This window comes from Podarcis vaucheri, assembly GCF_965113315.1.
Source record: "Podarcis vaucheri genome assembly, chromosome: 1".
In the NCBI taxonomy this organism is placed as follows: Eukaryota; Metazoa; Chordata; class Lepidosauria; order Squamata; family Lacertidae; genus Podarcis; species Podarcis vaucheri.
Window position 1 is genome coordinate 47,080,816 of NC_138759.1, and position 23,179 is coordinate 47,103,994.

The following is a 23,179-nucleotide window of genomic DNA, read 5'->3' on the forward strand; positions in this document are numbered from 1 at the left end:
ACCAAGAATTAATAATCTAAAACTAAACAAACTACAACATAAACAAGTTAATTTGCAATGAAAACTAAAGGCAGGAGCAGCAAAACCAGGCACTCTCAATTCCCCTCTGATCTCCCTGGCACTTCTGCAATGGAGTGCTCCAAGTCTGAGGTTGGCAATCCTTGGGCCAGAGGGGCATTGCCTCCTATCCTTGTCTTGTGGAAGCGCTTCTAGATCTGGTCCTGTCTTCTTGTCCGCTTTGGATTTGGAGTCCCCTTGAAGAAGGGGAATGTGGCTCCAAGTCCCTGACGGGGATAGGTAGGCTGGCTGAGTTTTTGAAAGCTTCACGCAACAGTGTTGAGATAACTGGTTATCCTGACCTGAGTTGCAGGTGTTTAATTTTCTGCTTATTTCTTTTCTTTTTCAGGCGCTGAAGCTAAGCGGGCCGCCAAATAGAAAGAGGGCTGAAACTTGCCCCTTACCTCTCTGCACGGACTAGACTTGAAGAGAGGAGAATTTCTTTTTTGCTGTCTTTATACTTACCCTCTCCTTTGTGCACAAGCGCTAGTAATGGGTTGGCTGTTAATCTGAGATATCTTGTCTCTTCCTTATCCTTGGGAGGATAGACTGAACCATGAGTCTGCAGGCCCATCCAAAGTCTTCAAGCAAGAGGACTGGGAAACGGATTGCCTTTTTCAATGAGGAAGAAGTTCAGCAACAACAGCAGCAGCAACAACAACAGCAGCAGCAGCAACAGCAACAGCTGCTGCTTAAAGAAGGGCAGTACTTCAACCATGGGGGCAATGTGCCTTCTTCCCAGGGCATGGAGCTTTCCAAGCCAGGTGTATACGGGGGCGTCCACGGCAATGCTGCTCTGCTGAACTCTCTTTATCAGGATAGAGGCGATGCGAGGATGATCCCCCAGCAGCTGGCTGCTGCCAAGTGGCAGAACTCTCTGGTGGGGAACCGGCTTCCAGAGCGCAGCGATGCCAGCTGGCAGCCTCAACCTGGAGGCTGGAATCACGGGATGGTGTATGGGGGTGCCCAGAAAGGGGGGCACCCCAATGCCAACATCCCAGGTTTCTTCAGCCACCAAGACCCCCTGAAGAGGAACCGGGAGAAAGGTGTGGTGGTGTCGCACCTGGACTTGTATGGAGATGCCGTGCAACAGATGATGTCTCATAAAGCCCAGTTAGAACAGCAAGCCCTGGTCAGGCAGCAAGCCCAGATTAATTCTTTTCAGCAAATGCAGAAGCAGCAGCAGCAGCAACAACAACAACAACAGCAGCAGCAGCAGCAGAATCAGACCCTCCCGTTGCAACCTTTCCAGCTTGCCTTTGGCCACCAGGGCCAGAAGCAGGGTCTCCCCGAACTGTTGCATGTCTTTCAGCAAGCCCCCCCTACTTCCAGCCCAGCCTTTACTGCCCAGCAGAAGCAACAAGCTCTTCCACAGTTGCAGCTGTTTGAAAACTTTTATCCACAGCAGCAGCAGCACCATCAGCAGCAGCAGCAGGCGGCTGTGCAAGGCTTTGGCATGCAGCAACCTGCATCTGTCACGCAGCCTCATGGGGCAGGGCCACCCCAGCCTCCTCAGCATCATATGGTTTCCCATCAGTTCCACCCAGTTACCGAGCGGAACCAGGAGCTGCTGAAGGCACTGACGGAGCCAAATCCACAGACTGTCCTTCCCCAGGCCCAGATCCCTCTCCCAAGGAGATCACGGAGGCTTTCCAAGGAAGGTGTCCTGCCAGCGTCTTCCGCGGAGGAAGCTTTGGCATCCAAGCCAGCTGAGGAGTATTCTGGCGGTGTGTTGCCCCATCACTGGCAACCGCAGCAGCACCCAGAAGTCCAGTTTCGACACCAGCCCGAAGCGTTCAGTCACAACAAGGAGATCTATTTGCAACCTGGCAGAGCGGAGCTGGAGCATGGGGAGATGCCAGCTGGCACCCAGCCCGAAGCGGAGAAAGCGGGCGTGTATGAGAACGCCAGGCAGGCAGAAAAGCCGGTGGGTGCCACGGAGGGCCTCGGCCAGAGAGCCAGCGACTTTGGTGGGGTCAGAGGCGGCGTCATCCAGAGCACGCGGAGGAGACGGCGTGTTTCTCAGGAAGCCAATTTGCTAACCCTGGCTCAGAAGGCTGTGGAGTTGGCTTCTCTTCAGAATCTCAAAGTAAGTGGCATTTCCTGACTCGCACCGTGACTATTGCCTCACTTCATGGGGTGCTAACACCTTAAAAATGTTAGCAGACACCACTTTTCCCCTGTGATTCTTACCCTGTCGGTTGCATTTTGCTCTGAAGATGTTGGTTGGTACTCAACAATGTTTTACCTGGAGTAAATCCATTGAAATCAATGAACATGACTTAAGTTAGGACAATTAATTTCAGTACATCTGCTCTGAGTGAAATGTAGCTGAATACTGCCTGTTAACGTCTCTGATGCCCTGGAACCAAGTTTATCAATTGTTAACATCAAAGCCAGGTACAAGGCTTTCTGCACTTAACTGCACCATTTGGAAAACAAACACAAAGCACCTTCTCTCTCTCTCTCTCTCTCTCTCTCTCTCTCTCTCTCTCTGTGTGTGTGTGTGTGTTTGTGTCTCTGCATGTGCTAAGCTTTTCGCCTTATTTTTGGTTCCCTCTTCCTCTCTAGCAAACATGTCCCACAACTGAATAAAGAGAGAGCAAATGCTAGCTCTGTCTCCCAGTAGCCAGGCTAGCTTTGCCACTCCCTTCCGTGGAATGGGATAAGGCTGTAAAATGAAGAGAAGGAACTTCTGTATGACAGAACACTTATCTCTCTCTTTCCCCTCCTCTTGCCACAGTACTTAAGGAAGTCTCCAACAAAAACCCTTGGGGGTTTTCAGCAAAACCTTTGTAATGTCTGAACTTACATTTTTTTAAAGATGGGAATACATCAAGTGTATAGCCTGCTGAAACTGGAAACTTGTGGGGAGTTTCAGCTAATAACTTTAGTAACTGAGAGGGTTTGACTGTGACGTTTAGCTGTCATATGACAATCAGTTAACTTTGAAGTGTGGATTCAAAGTAGTCTTGCATCCTCCCCGTGCTAATAGTCATTGTGAAATAGTCCCATAGATTAGTAAGGGATTGGGAGGAAGCAATAGGATGCTTGGCCTGGATGGTGTAATCACTAGTGTGTTAGATTTGGACATGGGAGTTCAAGACTTGGTAGTACTCAGGAATCTGAAACAGTAATACTGTACAGCCAAGCTTGCCTTCTACCCTCTTGCCACAGAGTATTCACTATCCGGATGAACCACCTATAGAATGCATAGTGATGTAGGTATGTTTGTGTATGTTTTTATATATCTGGCTAGAGCAAATACAGGGACGCGGGTGGAGCTGTGGGTTAAACCACAGAGCCTAGAGCTTGCCGATCAGAAGGTCGGCAATTTGAATCACCTCGACGGGGTGAACTCCCGTTGCTCGGTCCCAGCTCCTGCCAACCTACCAGTTCGAAAGCACGTCAAAGTGCAAGTAAATAAATAGGTACCGCTCCAGCGGGAAGGTAAACGGCGTTTCCATGCGCTGCTCTGGTTCACCAGAAGCGGCTTAGTCATGCTGGCCACATGATCCGGAAGCTGTACGCTGGCTCCCTCGGCCAGTAAAGCGAGATGAGCGCCGCAACTCCAGAGTCGTCCACGATTGGACCTAATGGTCAGGGGTCCCTTCACCTTTAGAGGAAATACAGCCAAGCAGTCATGTCCTCTGGTAGGCCCCATTTCAGCAAGAAGATTGTATCAGAAGAGATATTTCACCCTAGTAAAAGGGCATGAATCCAAAGAAGTCAACAGGAAATCAGATCTGATAGTTGGTAATAGGTGCAGTATCCAGTGCTGCTCATGCACAAGCAAACCAGACTTCCGCTTATGCAAGAGGACCTGACCTCCCTGCAGGCCCTTGCAGACTCTCAAAATCTGCTCTGGAAGGTGGGTGGGTAGGTGACTTGGGAGCAAATTTTGGCTGCACAGGGAAACACAGGAAGGTGGAATCCCATTGTGTGACCAGAAGTCTGCTCACATCTGTTTGAGTATGCAAAACAATCAACCTGAAGTTCTAGGAGAATAAATGCATTGGACTCCTGGGTTGTGTACGCGAGAGAGAGAGCTGGCTCCTTTTTCTTCTTCATTGTTGTTCTTGGTAGAAGATACTGCCATTATTTACTACTTTCCCTTGCTGTAGTTCCAGACTCATAAACTTTCATGCATAATCTCTCCCAAGTCAAGAAAATTGCCATACTTGTCTGTACTGGCAGTACCACTTTTAACCTGGGGGCAGTTGGATGCATGTGTGGTAAATCACATTTGAATTCCAAAGGGTTTAGCAGTGTAGCAAGTTTGATTGTTTTCAAAATTTATCCTCCACCAAAGGAGTTGCTTGAAATGGCTGACATATAAAAAGGCAGGCAAACAAACAAAAAAACCCTAGCAATAAATCATTTTTTTAAGAATGAGCTAATAATAATAATAATAATAATAATAATAAATTTTTATTTATATCCTGCCCTCCCCAGCCAGAGCCGGGCTCAGGGCAGCTAACACCTGTAAAATTACTTTTAAAAAAAACAACAACACCAATTTAAAATACAGGTTAAAATATAATTTAAAATGCAGCCTCATTTTAATAATAGCCCATAAATCAAAACCATAAGGGGAGGGAAACATAAGGGTCAGACTGAGTTCAAACCAAAGGCCAGGCGGAACAGCTCTTGTCTTGCAAGATGTCAAATCCCGCAGGGTCCTAGTCTCTTGTGACAGAGCGTTCCACCAAGTTGAGGCCAGTACTGAAAAGGCCCTGGCCCTAGTTGAGACCAATCTAACCACCTTGCGACTTGGGACCTCCAAGGTGTTGTCATTTGTGGACCTTAAGGTCCTCCATGGGGCATATCAGGAGAGAGGGTCCTGTAGATATGTGGGTAGAATCAGAATCTCCTCTTTTTTTTTTAAGGAATACTGGCAGAACACAAATAAAAGAGGAAGAGGAAATGGCTATGCGTGGCTCCTAGCCACAATAGCTATGATCTCCCTCCATAGTTGGAGCAGCAGTGCTTCTGAATACCAGTTGCTGTAAACCACAGGAGGGGAGAGCGGTGTTGTGCTAATGTTCTGCTCTCTGGTTTCCCACAGGCATCTGGTTGGCCACCTTGAGAACAGGATGCTGAACCAGATAGGACATTGTCCCAATCCAGCTAGCTCCTCTTATGTAACCTAACCTCTTGGGGCGGGGAGTTCCACAGACGGGGCACCACCACAGAGAAATCCTTTGACCATAGCTTATTGTTAGCTTATTCAGATACAGTGGTGCCTCGCAAGACGAAAATAATCCATTCCGCGAGTCTCTTCGTCTAGCGGTTTTTTCGTCTTGCGAAGCAACCCTATTAGCGGATTAGCGGCTATTAAAGGCTTAGCGGCTAAAAGGCTATTAGTGGCTTAGCGGCTTAGAAAAAGGGGGGGGGAGCGAAAAAAATCGCAAGACTCGCAAGACGTTTTCGTCTTGCGAAGCAAGCCCATAGGGAAATTTGTCTTGCAAAGCAGCTCAGAAACGGAAAACCCTTTCGTCTAGCGGGTTTTCCGTCTTGCGAGGCATTCGTCTTGCGGGGCACCACGGTGCCTCAATGCTCACGTGATCCTTTTGTTCTAAGGAGCCAGAAACTTCAGAAGAAAGGAACAGGAGTGAGGCGGCAGTCACTGCGCCCAGGAGTGTCGTAGAGTTTGCCGGTTCTTCGCCAGCCCCAAAGAGAGCCCGGGAAGACAGCAGCCTCGTGCCTCTCATCATGCCCGTGTCTGTCCCTGTGAGGAGGCTGGACTCTCATGATATCGGTAGTGAGAAGGGAGAGGAAGGGAAGCCACAGCGGTTTGTGGCAAACGACCGAAGCTTCGCTGAAAGCAAGCCTTCCGTAATCGTCACCCGGAGGAGGTCGAATCGCAATCTGAACATGGACGTGCCAACTCAGGTAGGTTTGTGTTTGGGATCCTGATTGTGGTCATGGGGCAGTAAAGTGAATCTTACTGGGTCTTTTCTTGTTGGTTATTTGTGGCAGCTTTCCCACAGAACAGGCTGCAGCTTATTGGTTCAGGTCATCCCTCTTGTTCTCTGCCACCAGCCTGGTTCTCATTGGGCTGGCCCAAGACTTTTTGGCACCTGGAGGTGAACCACAAAATGGCACCCTCCACAGTGCCAGGGAAAAGGGGCTATTTTCTCCTTGGAGAAAATAGGTGAAGCAGACTTGTTAGAAAAAAAAGAATAAATCAATTCTGGCTGTATCTGGTATTAAAATGGTGAAACCTCTCTGGCTGCTTTGACCATAAAAAGGAGAAGCAAAGGATATGAAAGCCAAGTCATCTTTGGTGGTAGGAATTTGATAGGTTGAATAAATAGCTTTAATTTGAGTGAGAGTGGTTTCAAGGAGGTTTTATCATGTCAAGTATGTGGACTATTTTTGAATTGTATAGAAATTAATCTTTTTTGAGAGACTGTGAAAGCACTTATATGTCGGAGACCATAGAAAGCAAATGTAAATAATTGCACATGAGGACTTTACATCTTTTTTTTCTATGTTTCTTCCTACGCAATTGATTTTCCTAAATGTAAGTCGGGCATGGTGATCTTGCATGAAACTTTCACTGTGCCTATAAGCATTGTGTGGTCACTAGATAGTCACAGCTGGCATTTCCCCATCTTATTTACTTGGGTCTTGATGGGGAAAATTATGATTTTATTGGCCTCATAAATGACTGGCAGAATACAGTCTTCCATGAAGAAAAGGTTTTCTGAGAGAGGCTTATCTGTGCTACATCGTCCAAGTCTGATGTCTTTACAAGGCCACATTGTGTTGCTCACAGCTCCAACAAATTTTATTATTACATTTATCTCCCCACCCCCCCATGAGCTCAAGGTGACATGCGTGTTTCCTTCCAGTTTGTTGAGAGGATAAAATAAGAGCAGCGAGGAGCCATGTATGCCACTTTGGGTTCTTGTGAGGAAAAGGGGGATATAACTACAATTTACAGCTGTACCTTGGTTCTCAAACGCCTTGGTACTCTTACGTTTGGTACTCTTATGCCGCAAACCTGGAAGTAAGTGTTCCGGTTTGCAAACATTTTTCGGAAGACGAACGTCCAACACAGCTTCCACTTGAGTGCAGGAAGCTCCTGCAGCCAGTCGGAAGTCGTGCCTTGGTTTTCGAACAGTTTCGGGAGTCAAACGGACTCCCAGAACGGATTAAGTTCGAGAACCAAGGTGCCATTGTATTTGTTTAAGGTAGGTTAGGTTAAGAAAAAGTAACTGGCTCAGGTCAGCCAGCTGTGGCTGAGTGGAAATTTGAACATTGGATTTGCCAGTCCCACTTCAACTTCACTCTGGATTGGCAAAAGCCAAGAAGCACAACTGGTTGTTAATTGATGGTGTGTCATTTCTTGGATTGAATGCAATACTTTTGTGGTAGTCCTAATTAGAGCTTATGTTTTTCAGGACTGAGAGCTTCCTTTTCCTGCTTTAAAGCACCATGAGTTGTTGGTGCTATATACATAACAACAATACCCATATAAGTTAAAACAAGCACATACCAGTTCATGGAATTTGCTGGTGGAGCAGCCATATTATTTCCATTTGGTTGATACAGTCATACCTTGGGTTACAGACGCTTCAGGTTGCGTTTTTTCAGGTTACAGACTGCCAAAACCAGAAGTATCGGAACGGGTTACTTCCAGGTTTCGGCGGTCGCACATGCACAGAAGCGCTAAATCGCGCTTTGCGCAGAAGCGCCGAATCGCAACCCATGTGTGCGCAGACGCAGGTTGCAAACGTGCATCCCGCATGGATCATGTTCTCAACCCAAGCGTCCACCGTATTGGTGTGTGTGTGTGTGTGTGTGTGTGTGTGTGTGTGTGTGTTTATGTATGTCTGTCTGTTAGGCTGAAGTACTTTGAACTGTGTGAACCAAAACTTGTTTCCTTTTCATAGCATGAAGGCCCTGATCCAAAAGAAGAAGTGGAAGGCTTTGCACGGAAACCGAAGCAGCGGCCCAGGCCAGAGCCTCTCTTCATACCACCGAAAGCTGGCACCTTCATTGCTCCGCCTGTCTATTCCAATATCACACCCTACCAGAGCCATTTGCGCTCACCTGTCCGCTTGGCAGATCACCCTTCCGACAGGAACTTTGAGCTACCTCCTTACACTCCACCGCCAATACTTAGCCCAGTGCGAGAGGGTTCCGGACTTTATTTCAACGCCATTCTTTCTGCTAGTGGTAACTCAGTTCCACCTCCTATGACTCCTAAAAGTGCACACAGGACACTGCTCAGATCCAGTAAGTTCCTGTTCATTGTCCTTTTAAGGGTAGAATGGGAGGAGGATCACAGCTGGAGGAAATAAATTATGACTCGGCAATTGTAGATAGATGGCCTCTCACAAGTTGGGGTTTTTGTTTGTTTGTGGAAGATTGAACTGCACGCACCGTGATGACTTCTTATGTTAGAAAATGGTATCGGAACAGTGTATCGTTGCTGCATTTGAAAGAATTCTAGATAACAAAAAGATTGCATGGTAAAGATGAAGACCCACCCTTCTTATAGCCATATGTAACTTTGTCAAACAAAAAAATTTAGTTGACCTTATAAATAAGCCAAGAAGTTTACTAGCCTGCTAATAAGCTACTTTTCCATGCTGACTGTGAAGTAGGGAGAAGCCCTTTTTTCTGTTGCAAGCACAGGTTACTTGCCTCCTAGCAGACTACCTTAAAAAAGTAAGGAGGTGTTGCTAAGTTGTCTGATGGGATAGAGCAATCAGTCCTCCCTGCCCTTCAGCCTCCTGAGTTTCTGTGCTTTCCTTCCACACAGCAAGTGTGGAAACCCAGGAAACCAGCCAAGGAGAAATGGAGTCATCCATCCCTCCTCTACTAGCTCACCCACTCACCTGTATGTGGTTCTGAGTTACTGATGGCTACCTCACAAGTTGTTAAATGCATGATGATATCAAATCATCCTTAAGTAGAAACAGGGCCATCAATTAATTGTGTCATCTTGACTTGCAGATAGCGCAGAAGTCACCCCTCCTGTCCTTTCAGTAATGGGAGAGTGTACTCCTGTCAGCATTGAACCGTAAGTACTCAGTTGGGGGGGGGGGAGCACAGTGCATCCACTGAGCTCCAGTGCTATTTTTCCAAAAAAGAAGTTCTCTTAGAATGGCAATGGCGCCCACCTGAGATGTGCCAGAACCGAGTTCCAGCGAGTTCTGGTTGAAACAGAGCCCTGCCTATAACCAGTCCTGGTAGCCTTTGATAGCCTCCATGAATTTATCCAGTGTTTTCTCCATTGAAACATAAAAAGCTCTTTCCGCATATTTCCTTTGACATTATTCTAACGACTCCCTTGCTGTTAATATATAGCATTCTGCAAAAGTGTGCAATCATATATATTGCATTCATCCTCCAAGCAGCTAGATCCCAGGTGCAGTTGCATGCAGCAACGCATTTCAGGAAGGTAGCTGCTGACACGCATCGCCATCCATACTGCAACATGAATTGAAATACTTGGCTTGGAAGGTGGGAGGACTTCAGCCTTGCTCTTACTACAGCCCTGTGGTTCCTCAGTCATTCAGTTCTCACTCTGCTCTCTGTGGCAGCAGCTACTGGACTCAAGACAATTCAAGCCAAAAAAAGAACAACCCCCAAAACACTGTGTCTTTATAGAAGCAATTTGTTTCCACCATCTGGTCTCAGAAACTTGTAATGAGTTGACAATTTTATGTGTGTGTTTTAATTGGAACACACAACATTCCAATTACAGGAATATAGGGATTTGTTGTATTTGGAGCTTAAGCACTTTAACCAACCTCTGTGTGCAGAGGTTCTGTAGCTCTGAATAGCAGACGTTGGTATACTAAATAATAATAATAATAATAATAATAATAATAATAATAATAATAATAATAATAATATTTATTATTTATACACTGTCCATCTGGCTGGGTTTCCCCAGCCACTGTGGGGGGCTTCCAACAAAATATTAAAATACAATAGTCCGTCAATCATTAAAAGCTTCCCTAAACAGGGAACTGGTTAATGGTGATGTTTGAGAACTTCCAGACAGGATACAAACTCCTGCTACCTGATTATTACTTTTCATAACGGCAATTGGTTCCTGGAGCTCACAGAGACCTACATGTTATTGCAGCATAGTCCTAAACAAGACAATGCAGAAATATGTCCCACTGAGTTTAACTGGGGCTTACTACCTGGTACATGTTCTTAGGATTGTAGCCTGATTCTGTGCAAATTCACTCAAAAAACAAACACCCATTCGGTTCCATGGGTTTTACTCTTGTTTCATGTGCAGAGGACTGTTGCCTTAAGTTCTCTTTCCTTTGCCTCTTGGAAGAGCTTGAAGCATAGGAGGAGACTGGCTATAAAAACACTGTGCTCAGAAGTTCTCCTCCTCCAAGAGATGATCAGAGCTTAGTGCTTGTGCCCAAGGAGCATGCAGGCAGAGAGTGCAGAAACAAGGCTCTCCCTTTCATTGCACTGACACGATCTCCCTTGGCCTATAGAATGCGCTGCGTTCCAGCTGGTGGTAGTTTCAGTGAGAAGCACAGTTCTTAAGACTGGCAGGACATCACATGTGCTAAACAGGCAGAGAGCTGACTGACAGCCCTCAATCCCAGTTGTTTCCAGGAAAAGGGTTCACACCTCTGCCGCCCAATGCAGCTGGGATTCTCCCAGAAGTTAAGGGCAAAGCATGCTTATATTGCAATGCAGTGCAGATGTGGACCTGTAAGCTGCAAGTGCAGCTCCTAAACCTGCAAGGATATCTGTGAATGGAAGTTGCTTCTGTGAGCTCCCTTCCACATGCCTGTGGTGGGTGACTTTTTCAAGATGTGGCAGCAAAACTATGGGGAGGTAGCACTTGAATTTGATCCTATGTCTTTGAGTCCAGGAGTTGTCCCTTGGATTATTTCAGGGCCTTCCTGTGCTTGATTAGAAGGGAAAAAAATAGTTTCAAGGCTTAAATAAGCAACATGCAAGAGAACAATTTGTGTTTAATTCTTCAGCAACAGCAGTTGAAATCTGAACCTTAGCCAGTCTCTAAGCTAACAGATTTATTCGCCCCACTTTCAAAATAAAACAAACTGGCATCTCACAGCATTCCTTATAAAGCATTCTTTTCCAGCATATCATGGGAGTAAATGTCGTTCAGCCATACTGGCAGGCTTCAGGCCTGCTGCACACACACACACACACACACACACATATATCTTGCGCTCCCACCAATCTTGTGAAGTAGCTTATATTGACATTAGCTGAAGACTCCAAAGAAAGCTTTGCAGGTTAGCAGGATTTTGAACCTCAAGTTCCCACATTCCAGGCTTGGGGACGGCTAAACCAGGGGTTGCCTTCAGATGGTGTGGAGTGCAGTTGCTATTGTCCTCAGCCAGCGTGGTCCGTAGTCAGGGATGATGAGGGTTGCAGTCCAACATCTGGAGGCTGCCACATTTGGCAACTTCTAGTCTGACCTGTGGCCTTCCAGATCTTGGACAAAAACTCCCACCATCCCTGACTATTGGTCATACTGGCTAGAGGGGAGCTGGAGTTGAACAAACATCTGGATGGTCATACATTAGACATCCATGCTGTAGTGATTCTCCCACCCTTGCCATGAAAATATAGTCATACAGTCCATTCGACTTTCAAAACGTTCAGAAACCAAGGCACGGCTTCCAATTGGCTGCAGGAAGCTCCAGCAGCCAATTGGAAGCCGCATTGGACGTTCAGGTTCCAAAGAACGTTTGCAAACCTGAATACTCAGTTCCAGGTTTGTGGTGTTCGGGAGCCAAAACGTTTGGCTCGCGAGTCATTTGTTAACCAAGGTATGGCTGTATTTGTAGATTTGGACTGGACCTTTGAGTCTTCCATGGCTATCATTTAGCAGGATGCATGCATGGAATGTGTGAAGAGTAGGCGAAGAAATTTGCCATATTTGGCTCTCACATGCTGTTACATGTAAGTAAAGGAACTTACAGTTGTGCTGCTGGTGGGCGGCTTCCGAATCTTGCTTTTCCGTTTTTAGCATCCATGCTCCTAGATATCCTATACAGTAGTGGGGGGAGGGGCAAAAGACAAAGACAAAAAACTTGTATTTTGAAACTGAAACCTAGTGTTGGTTTAAACTGGAAGAAGCAGCAGCCATGGAATTGCGTACTGCCTGTTGCACCAGTTGGAATTTAGCTTGTTTTGCGGAGGCAAGCTTTTAACGTTAGCAAATTATCATATTAGAACCTGCAGGGTGAGTCGTTTTTAAATGTGCATTTATTTTGATAGACGGATCAATGTGGGCTCCCGGTTTCAAGCAGAAATCCCACCTCTTAGAGATCGATCTCTAGCAGCCTCTGACAAGGCCAAGGCAGAACTGGTGTGGCAGCCATGGGAGGAGCTTGAAACGGATGTGTCTACTCAAGAGAATGGTAAGGAGTTTGGAAACTGAATTACTGCCTGTGATGGTTTAAGTCTTTAAAATCGCTGTGTGGTCAGCCACTAATTGCTGTTGACCATGGATCCACTGTAAAGGTTGAGGCTTGCCAAATATGAAGGGAAATTGAGGTAGGAAATTGGTGTGAAGGGATGTATAAGATGACCTTTTGGTTTTCTCTCTCCCCTCTGCCTTCCTGCACCTACCGCTTGTCTTGTTTTGTGCTGTGACAGTGGAGAACCTGCTAACTGCTGCTTGCTCAAGTATATTTCCTGGAGGTGGCACCAACCAAGAGCTGGCATTTCACTGCTTACACGAAACGAAAGGAAATGTTCTGGTAAGTATCCAGCAATCGTCAGTGCATCTAATTGGATTTGGCAGCAAGGCTGTTTGTATTGGTCTCAGTGAGCGAAGTACTAGCCAAGTACTTGCCAAACTTATGCACTCTGCACACTTTCACCTTCTACAAGGAGTGTCTGTGTTAGAATCCTGCGTTTTGAAGAATGTGCCTTTTGGCAGTCTCCTTCCTTTCTTCACTCATGCCTCCCGGTTTCACTGCTAATGGTGCATCTTCCTCTTAGCCAAGTGGTAGAGCATCTGTTTTACATGCATAAGGGGGTGGGGTCAACATCTGGCATCTCCGGGTCTATCTGAGAAGGCCTCCTGCTTGAGACCTTGGCAAACACTGCCAGTCAGAGCAGATGTTTCTGAGCTTGAGAGCAATGGCCTTACTCAGTATATAAAACATAGGAAGCTGCCTGAAACTGGTTGATCTAGCTCACTTCTGTCTACACCAGGCATCCCCAAACTCGGCCCTCCCGATGTTTTGGGACTACAACTCCCATCACCCCCGACCACTGGTCCTGTTAGCTAGGGATGATGGGAGTTGTAGTCCCAAAACATCTGGCGGGCCGAGTTTGGGGGTACCTGGTATACACTGTCTGGCAGCAGCTCTCTGGGGTTTCAGGCCGGAGCATTTCCCAGACTTACCCAAAGATGCAAAGTATAAGACAGCTTCATGTGAACTGCAAATGTCTGGTTCTGCTGGAAAACCTTTTTTTAGCTGTTTGAGAAGAAGGGTCCAAAAATAAAAGTGCAGGTAAACAAAGGAAGCACCAGATTAGTTCTGCCAGTGGGCCTGCACCACTATGTCCTCACTGCCATCCTCACTCCCATTCCACCCCAGTAAATGTGTTTACAGTGGTGCCTCACAAGACGAAAAGAATCCGTTCTGTGATTCTCTTCGTCTAGCGGTTTTTTCATCTTGCGAAGCAATCCCATTGAAGGATTAGTGGATTAGCGCTATTAGCGGCTTTTAGCGGCTTATCTGCTGATCGGATCAGCTGATAAGCGGCTTAGAAAAAAGGGGGGGACCAGCAGGAACTCGCAAGACATTGTCGTCTTGCGAAGCAAGCCCATAGGAAATTCGTTTTGCGAAGCACCTCCAAAACGGAAAACTCTTTCATCTAGCCAGTTTTCCGTCTTGTGAGGCATTCGTCTTGCGGGGCACCACTGTATGTGTGTTGAAAACTTCCCAGAGTGGCTGGGGCAACCCAGCCAGATGAGTAGGATATAATAATAATAATAATAATAATAATAATAATAATAATAATAATAATAAAAATAGGTGTATTATTATTAAAGTAAAACTTCCCTTTTTCACTTCAGTTGGAAGCTGTATCTAATAGGAAAGTTTCCCCTGTATAGTATTGGATCAGATTCCTATTTATTAATTGGCTCTGTTGAGTGTTACCAATGGAAAGGTGAATATAAATTTAAGAATTAAATAAGTACTTTAGCATCTCCTGCCACCTTAGGGAGACTTAATTTTAAAGTCCACCTATCGCTGCGTAATGAAACTGCTTCAGTAATACCAGTACAAGTGCTTACAGGTTTCTTGGTAAGTCTTTTCAGAGTACAGATACAACTTTAATAGTATCTCTTCCCTACATTTTGCCTGAGCTCTAGTCATAGCAGCTGATTTCTTGGAGGGCTGAGAATGGTTTTGGACTCCAGTTATCTCCTTTCTTTGGAGTATTGTTTACTTGATTAAACACGGGCATTAATGGGCTCTCAGATGACTCATTCCCTGGGTGGGAATTCCTCTGTAATTGGACACGTGCTGACAGGTACCATTATCAGTTGAGGTAACACTGCTGTGTAGGCGAAGAAATGTAATTAATTATGCCTCAAATACCTTCGTGGGTAGGCATGAAGTGCTAAAACCATGCGGAAGAGGGATCTTTTTAAAATAAGACAAAATGTAATCCTTTGATTGTGATTGGATTATTTGAAATTCTGTTTTAAAGAGAGACAGACTAACTGTTCTGGCTGTCCTTTTTTTAGAACACACTGCTCTTCAGCCCAAATCAGTCTTCCCCTCCAGGGGTTTGGGACTACAATTCACATCAGCCTCAACTGGCAAAGTCATGCTGACTGAGACTGATGGGAGTTGTAGTCCAAAACATTTGGAGGTCACCAGGTTGAGGAAAACAACTCCAAACAACAATGAAAAGGGATTTATGTGACAAAACAGGCTTTGGCTCACAAAACATTGTGTTACTGTGTACAGTGATACCTCGGGTTAAGAACTTACAGTGGTGCCTCGCAAGACGAAAATAATCCATTCCACGAGTCTCTTCGTCTAGCGGTTTTTTCGTCTTGCGAAGCAACCCTATTAGCGGATTAGCGCTATTAGCGGTTTAGCGGCTATTAAAGGCTTAGTGGCTTAGCGGCTAAAAGGCTATTAGCGGCTTAGCGGCTTAGAAAAAGGGGGGGAGTGAAAAAAATCGCAAGGCTCGCAAGACATTTTCATCTTGCAAAGCAAGCCCATAGGGAAATTCGTCTTGCGAAGCGCATTGAAAAACGGAAAACCCTTTCGTCTAGCGGGTTTTTCGTCTTGCGAAGCATTCGTCTTGCGGGGCACCACTGTAATTCATTCCGGAGGTCCGTTCTTAACCTGAAACTGTTCTTAACCTGAAGCACCACTTTAGCTAATGGGGCCTCCCGCTGCCACTGTGCCGCCGGAGCACAATTTCTGTTCTCATCCTGAAGCAAAGTTCTTAACCCGAGGTAATATTTCTGGGTTAGCGGAGTCTGTAACCTGAAGCGTATGTAACCCGAGGTACCACTGTATTTGTTAGCCTTCTTAAGGTGCCCCCAATCCTTGTTGTTGCTAAAAAAGACTTAACAGCTCCCACGCCACCTACTTCAAAAGGTTAATTACAAGGATGAATAAGGAGACATGGGTCACGTTGAACCTCAGGGGGGCTCTAAATACATCACTGCAGTAAACAGTAAGGGTTGTGACTTCTTGATGTAAATGCACTTGTTTGGGTTTTACCCTTATTGATAAGGCTTGTGTGTGCTCCCTCACACCTCAGGCTGCGCTGACCAAATTGCTGCTGAGGAGGTCTTTGTGGCCTGCAAACCACACGTTGGCCGACTATCACTACACAGGTATGCTTGGGAGCAAGGCAGTGGGGACAGCTGCTTCTCTACTCTCCATTTTCTTACTCTGATAATTACTGTTAATGTATTGGGGGGGGGAATATAATTTAATTAATACTGGGAGAGCCTTAAATATCTATTTGGGAGTTAGCATTGGGTGGTGATATTACTGTCCTGCTTTTGCCTCAGTGCATAGTGAGATCGGTGCAAAGCTCACCTTCACATATACCAAACTGCACATTAAACAAACCCGTATAACCATGGAGGCGTGGTATTTTAGGATTGTTTATTCAGAGTTGTTGCTTGCCATGGGATAACTTAGTTGGGATTACTTAGCTGGGGTAATTAGCAGGAACCACTGAATCCCTATTACAGGTTTGAGGGGAAAATGTTTTATTTCCTTAACGGCACCGAAATGGCATTTGAGAGTAAAACTGGTTTTGCAGCTGGAATCACCAAATGCGATATTTATGGAAGAGTGAAATGGATAGAATAAAATTGTACACAGGCTGCCCAAACCCTGGGCTAACAGCTTACAATTAACTATACAATACTTATCTTTGCTATGGCGGATACACTTATCATTGCTGCGATAGTGGCGCTGAGGATCCAGTGGGCTGCACTGAAATTTCGATATATAAGGGGGATAGTAGAATATAAATGACACAAATATGACCCACTCAAGGGCAGACAAGACAGCAAGAGTTAGGACGGAAATGGAATGAATGAATCACTTACAATTATCTCTTCTAAGTAATTGTTACCTGTGTCTGACATCAACCTTTGGAGAGGCAGATGGCTATTGATCAGGTTATCAGTTAGACAGTACCAGTTGGAAGGAAGGTTTTGTTCTCACCAAGACTAATCAAGGTCAAACAGAGGCTTATGTGTGCAATGCAATAGATCACGTGCGTAATTTGAAATGCCATAAATACAATGGTATTGTATTACAGTCTCATGAGAACATGTAATTGCCTTTCAGTGAGGGCAGCCAGTCTATATGTTAGGGTGTGTACACCGGCAAAGAGTCTGTACTCATTTCACAGTCATCTGTATAGCAAAGCTAAAGGAAGAAGCAGTTCAAGGAGAGGTGCAGCGTGCAAGCTGTGTGCAAGTGTGTGTGAGAGAGAGAATGGTAAACATTTTGAACACCCACCCTGCTAGATATTTGGACAGCAGGGAGACACAGAGCAAAACTGAATTATGTTATTTGTCAAGTTATTTTTCTGCATTTTGCTGTGAAGATACAAATGGTGTAGAACATCCACAAGCACCATTCCGGATGATCAGTTGCTTCTTTGTACTTGTTGTTTTTCCTGTGGAACCAAAATGCTTTCATCTGGATCCTGGAGTATCTATGACAACGCGTGGCTGATTTCAATATAGGCTGCTTTTTAGAAAAGATGCTAAAAATACCCTTTTGTATCTAATGTGGTGCGTGTGAACTTGTGAAAATGATGACTAAAGACATGGAATAAAGGAAATGGACAACTAAAATCTTAAGAGTCCTAGGTACAATTTAAATGAATCATTGTATGGGTATGGTCTGCCTCATTAGTGTCAAAGTTACCTATCACTCATAGACAGAAATCAGCTCCTACTGCAAGCTTTACTTCTCCTGCGTTAGAAAATGGAAGTTATTTCTAAGCTCATGATCAGTATGTTCATTTCTAAACCTTGGGCGACATCTAAGTAAGCCATACTTAGACTAAATCCACCAAAATCCGTAGACTTAAGTTCATTGATTTCAGTGCATTTACTCTAACTAATATTGGATATCTCCCCTTTCATGAAAGGAAGAAAGTGTTTTGGGGTTCACATTCACTCTTGCCCTGTAACACTGTGAAGGAGAAAGTAACACTAAACCCTTCTCTAGTAATCAAAGTGTTTTGGACCATGGGTTTGATCCTAAGTTAGGTTATACTGGTAGGGACACCCTGTGAGAAGAGGTTTCATTCATGGGGATGCTTCTGCCAGCAGAAGGAAAGGGAGGTGATTTTCACCAGTCTCTGTTTCCCCCCAGCAGTGCCTTTGCTCTTTGAAAATTTATGGCAGACGATTGGGGGAACAGGATGGGAGGCAGTGCAGAAGGCTGCATGGGGGAGATTGGTGCAGAATTTGACACCAACCCTTACTCCATTGGGACCCTCCACTGGATCCCACTTCCCTTAGTGAATGGAAGGAGCCCTTCTGTTTGTTTAGGGTTAGATGGCATTCAAGTCTATGTGTATATGGTTCAGCTTTGTCTGTTGTGGGAGAATGCTATCATTTGAGACACACCAGTAAAGTATTTTGGGTATGCAATGGTATAATTTGTTTAAAGTAAACTAAAAAGGAGGGTTCTGTATAAATGCACAATAATTTTATGGTGAGCGGGCTAGTTAATAGAGGTAGACTACTTACCGTATTTTTTGCACCATAACACTCACTTTTTCCCCTCCTAAAAAGTAAGGGGAAATGTCTGTGCGTGTTATGGAGGGAATGCCAACGGGTGGCATGCCTACGGATTGTCGTCCTCTAAAAACTAGGTGCGTATTATGGTCGGGTGCGTGTTATAGAGTGAAAAATACGGTAATACTAAAGAGTTAGCTAAAAAAAACACAAGATTAGGGTTTTTTACCCGATGTATAGCTTCAAATATGCTTGTCATAGCATTTTCTACAAAAAGTTTTTAGAAAAACATGTGTTCACATAAGAGCAATAATATCAATACAACCCAGACAGGGCAGCAGAGATATGCAAGAGATACACACCTTAACAATAAAATGTTTAAATGTCTGGAAATAATCTTGCAAAGGTAATGAAGTTGTGTTCCACTCTTTCTTTTCAGGATCCGATAAGTGGAGCACACTAGAGAAAAAGCTCTTCAATAAGGGGATTGCCATCTACAAGAAAGACTTCTTCCTGGTTCAGAAACTTGTGAGTTGCTTGTTGCTTCCTGAGTGCATTGCAAAATAATTGATCTGCCGTTGCAGGACATATGCAAGTGTCACCGGATCATTAACCTTGGGGATTGCTCCATCCTCTAGCTGGGAACTTGTGTTCCGTAGTGCTTATTCAATGGAGTATCTCACTGCCACTTTGGAAGTGAGATTTTTCTATATACAGATAATCTCTCCTCAGTAGAAGCCTTTATGCTCTCACATCCATAGTGCAGTGTGATAAATTTTTATTTTGCTCCGATCTCAGTAACAACAAAATATAGTCACAACATACTTCAAAACGTAGTTTTCTGAAGATGATACCTGTGGAGGGAAAAAACTACAAATGAAACAGAAGGAGCATCAGTTGTGAACAAAAAACCCCCAGTGTGAGACCTGCAAAACACATCTTAAAATATTAATAAGGGAAATTGAAAGAGGAAGGCAGCTGAAGGTGTAGTTTTGTCAGTATCTACATTGCCTCATATCATTCATCTAATTCTCAGGGTGTTTTAGACCATTATGTGAAAGATGGACAGGACCAGTGATAGGAAGGTGGTTGTGGGAATTCATGTTGGGGAGACTTGAAGTTTTGGGTATTTCCCCCCTCCCTTACACATTTTTTCTTCCAAAATTACGAAACATTGGAAGAATTGTAGTCATAGAATTATAGAATTGTAGAGTTGGAAGGGACCCCTGGGGTCATGTAGTCCAACCCCCTGCAATGCAGGAATCTCAACTAGATCATACATGGCAGGTGGCCATCCAGCCTCTACTTAATAACCTCCAAGGAAGGGGAGTCCACCACCTCCCAGGGGAGTCCATTTCACTGTCAAGAGCTCTTACTGTCTTACCGAGCTAAACCTACTCAACTCCCTCAACCGTTCCGCATAAGGCTTGATCTCCAGATCATCTTGGTTGCCCTCCTCTTCACAGTGGTGAGAGCCAGTGTGGTGTAGTGCTTAAGAGCGGTAAACTCGTAATCTGGTGAACTGGGTTCACCTCCCTGCTCCACCACATGCAGCTGCTGGGTGACCTTGGGCTAGTCACATTTCTCTGAAGTCTCTCAGCCTCGCTCACTTCACAGAGTGTTTGTTGTGGGGGAGGAAGGGAACAGGAGATTGTTAGCTGCTTTGAGACTCCTTCAGGTAGTGATAAAGCGGGATATGAAATCCAAACTCCTCCTCCTCTTCTTCTTCTTCACATGTTCCAACTTTGACCCCCCCCCCTTCATATTGTTAGCTTTCTGAGTCTTTGGAATGGGCTAGAATTAAAGTCTATATCAATAGATACAGGGTGGTAGTCAGCTTAGTTGAAGACCAACCATAATTTTTATTTTTATACCTACGTCTGAAATCTTCACGTCATCTGGGAGTAAGCCTTGTTTTATTTGGCAGGGCTTTCCTCTCAGTAGACATGGTTAGAATTGCACTGTAAGTCTGTGATTGATGTTGATCAAGCAGAGCACCAGACAGTTGACTGCAAGCCAGGATACACTATTATTGCATGTGCCCAGTAGAATTTATGAATCTCTTCCTTCACTTGCAGCAACCTATCGCCCTTCCAGCTCCCATGTTGCAAGCAAGCTCTGTAAGCCAGGAAACAAAAGGAAAAGTCAAATCATGCCCGCCTTCAGAAAGGATAGACATGAATGAGCTCTTAGCATTGTGGCCTGTGGCTTTGAAGCATATAGGTGTGGGGGTGTATGAGTGTTAGTGACAGACATGTTTATTGTTATATATATTTTTTCATTTTCCTCCCATTTCCTCCCTTGTCTCTTCCCCTCTTCCTCTCAATAAATTCTACAGATTAAAACAAAGACTGTTGCTCAGTGTGTGGAGTTCTATTATACATACAAGAAGCAAGTAAAAATAGGCCGGAACGGGGCGTTGATCTTTGGGGATGTTGATGGAGCCAGCGAAAAAGCGGTTAAAGATGAAGTGGAAGTAGATATCAAGGTAATGTTCGGAATGCCAGCTTCACCCCACAAAATTACGCTGCCTACAGCTGTAACATTTTGTGTAAAATTACACGAGACAACTATGCAGCCTGAGCACACAAGTTGGGTTCTTTTGTTCATAATTTTTATTATTTTCATTAAACTTCGCAAACAACAAATAAAACCACAAAAATCATGTCAGTCACAAGCTTCTGCTTCGTAAAGCACAGTAGAAAAGCAAGGAAGGTATCCAACAATGTAATTTATGAGCACTCCTGTCTTGTACATTCATTTTATCTTCAGGTAGGTGGCCGTGTTGGTCTGATGCAGTCAAAATATATAAATTTTAAAATTGTCCAGTAGCACCTTAGAGACCAACTAGGTTTCTTCTGGGTGTAAGCTTTCGTGTGCATGCACAAAAATATCTGAAGAAGTGTGCATATCTGAAGAAGTGTGCATGTGCATGAAAGCTTATACCCAAAACAAACTTAGTCTCTGAGGTGCTACTGGACAATTTTAATTTTTTTTATTTTATTCATTTTATCACAATGATCCTTTGCTTCATGTATTACCCCACTTTCAAATGAGCATTGCACGTAAGAATACAATTTAGTACAAGTAAAATATACAGCATCAACAAATTCAATGTACTTTTATACAAATCAAGTATAAGGAGCCTTTTCCAGTTTCCCAACACATTTATTAAAACTTGAGGTGTTCTGTTGGAATGGTGCTGACTGGACTCCATTGGACGTCTTAAGATTCCCTTCCTGGATTCTGCCTTTGCATTGATTTTTCTTTTTAAAAACTGACTTGCTTCCCTTCCCTTTTTTTTTACTCTTATGAAGAGCTCCCATAGGCTTACGCGAACGCTTCCTCCCAGAACGTATAACGAAGACTATGAAAACACTGATGAAGAGGAAGAGGAAGTAGAGGATCGGTTGGTTATAAAAGAGGAAGAAGTAGACACATATGAGTTTCATGACAAGAACAGCAACACTGCATACTCCAAACCCACACAGACTCTACACACTGAGGACCAGGTAAGTGTAGAATGACATGTGGTATGACATCTAGAAGGATCCTGCGTTACAACATGTTTTCCTGTATTATTTGAAACTTTCTATTTTGTAATTTGTTTTTAAAAACCCCAAACTGTTAATACGTTTAATTTAATTTTATATTTACATATTTAATCCCCTTGCCTTACTCACTGGATTCATCCCACCGTCATATAGATTTGATTGGTAAAATCCTCATCTCTGGCCATTGTCCAGCATCCACTCCCATAGGATTCCTAGTTGTTCCATCTTGCAATAGTTTTTCCTTCCTCCGAAGGTCGGTAGTCTCCTCGTGGAAAAACAGCAGGAACCTGGTGCTCCAAGAGCAGCAGAAGCCAGAGGCAGAACTTCAAGGAGGACAAAGGAGACGCCCATTAAATATCGGAAGACTTCTCCACCTGCCCAAAAGAGAAAAAGAAAACCAAAGCCCAAACAGGACACTGTCAACAAAGCCCAGAACCAAGAGGAGGAATTTCCATGTAAAAAATGTGGAAGGTAAGAGTGGGAAAACTCAGAAACGAAAACAAGGGTTCCATTGTATCTTCTGTACAGGAGGAAGTTAAAAAATATGTAGAACTAAAGAAGTGGTAGCCTATTTTGCTGGGGTGGAGGCGGTGTTAATCAGTGTTTTAACAGCTCCAATAATTATGTTATTGTAGTTTTTCATTCAGTCTTGTTAACTTTTGAAATAAAATAACTTTTCTTTAAAAAAACAGAAGGTGCTTCCTGCAGTTGTAGAGATTCCTTAGTGTACATGTGCATCTTGCCAGAAAAATGCCATGGTCCATTTCAGAAGTTATGTACATTTTGCCAGTATGAATGGTGTGATTCCAGCAGAGATGAGATGCTTCAGGGAGTGTTTTAGAGGAGTCTTTCAGTCGACACTGAAGTCGTCATATTTTCCTGTAACAACAGATGCTAGTTCAGGATTGAACATGAAGGCTTCTACGGGAGGTAGACTAAGAAAGAGAATGTTTGTTGCCTGCAGGGTCCATTGTGCTAGAAAGTGGTGTTTTCTGCCAGGTTTGCATAAACCCAGTGAACTGTGAGCCTTAGCTAGTACAGTGGTACCTCGGGTTACATATGCTTCAGGTTACAGACGCTTCAGGTTACAGACTCTGCTAACCCAGAAATAGTACTTCGGGTTAAGAACTTTGCTTCAGGATGAGAACAGAAATTGCGTGGCAGCAGCGGGAGGCCCCATTAGCTAAAGTGGTACCTCAGGTTAAGAACAGTTTCAGGTTAAGAACGGACCTCCGGAACGAATTAAGTACTTAACCCAAGGTACCACTGTACTTAAAATGATGAAATGAAGAGAGTGAAATCACTATCCTTCGGCGATCACTAT

At 44.4% G+C, this 23,179-nt stretch overlaps 1 protein-coding gene and 1 long non-coding RNA gene across 4 annotated transcripts in view; one reads left to right on the plus strand and one right to left on the minus strand.

Annotated features, from left to right (window-relative positions):
• Nucleotides 1–23,179, plus strand: part of MIDEAS (mitotic deacetylase associated SANT domain protein) — a 67,868-nt gene that overhangs the window by 41,785 nt on the left and 2,904 nt on the right. For all 3 annotated transcript variants that reach the window (XM_082239459.1, XM_082239458.1, XM_082239460.1), the window contains exons 2-12: nucleotides 407–2,146; nucleotides 5,641–5,952; nucleotides 7,962–8,307; nucleotides 9,031–9,097; nucleotides 12,313–12,455; nucleotides 12,694–12,797; nucleotides 15,844–15,919; nucleotides 18,741–18,829; nucleotides 20,640–20,789; nucleotides 21,619–21,813; nucleotides 22,109–22,326. In XM_082239459.1, the coding sequence (XP_082095585.1) occupies nucleotides 614–2,146; nucleotides 5,641–5,952; nucleotides 7,962–8,307; nucleotides 9,031–9,097; nucleotides 12,313–12,455; nucleotides 12,694–12,797; nucleotides 15,844–15,919; nucleotides 18,741–18,829; nucleotides 20,640–20,789; nucleotides 21,619–21,813; nucleotides 22,109–22,326 (3,233 nt within the window). In that variant the 5' untranslated portion in view covers nucleotides 407–613. The remainder of the gene's footprint in view (nucleotides 1–406; nucleotides 2,147–5,640; nucleotides 5,953–7,961; nucleotides 8,308–9,030; nucleotides 9,098–12,312; nucleotides 12,456–12,693; nucleotides 12,798–15,843; nucleotides 15,920–18,740; nucleotides 18,830–20,639; nucleotides 20,790–21,618; nucleotides 21,814–22,108; nucleotides 22,327–23,179) is intronic.
• On the minus strand, nucleotides 15,819–18,734 carry LOC309542831. The gene is made up of 2 exons (XR_014224461.1): nucleotides 18,481–18,734; nucleotides 15,819–18,308 (listed from the first exon to the last, which is right to left on the minus strand). It is a non-coding gene; the product is annotated as an uncharacterized lncRNA (long non-coding RNA).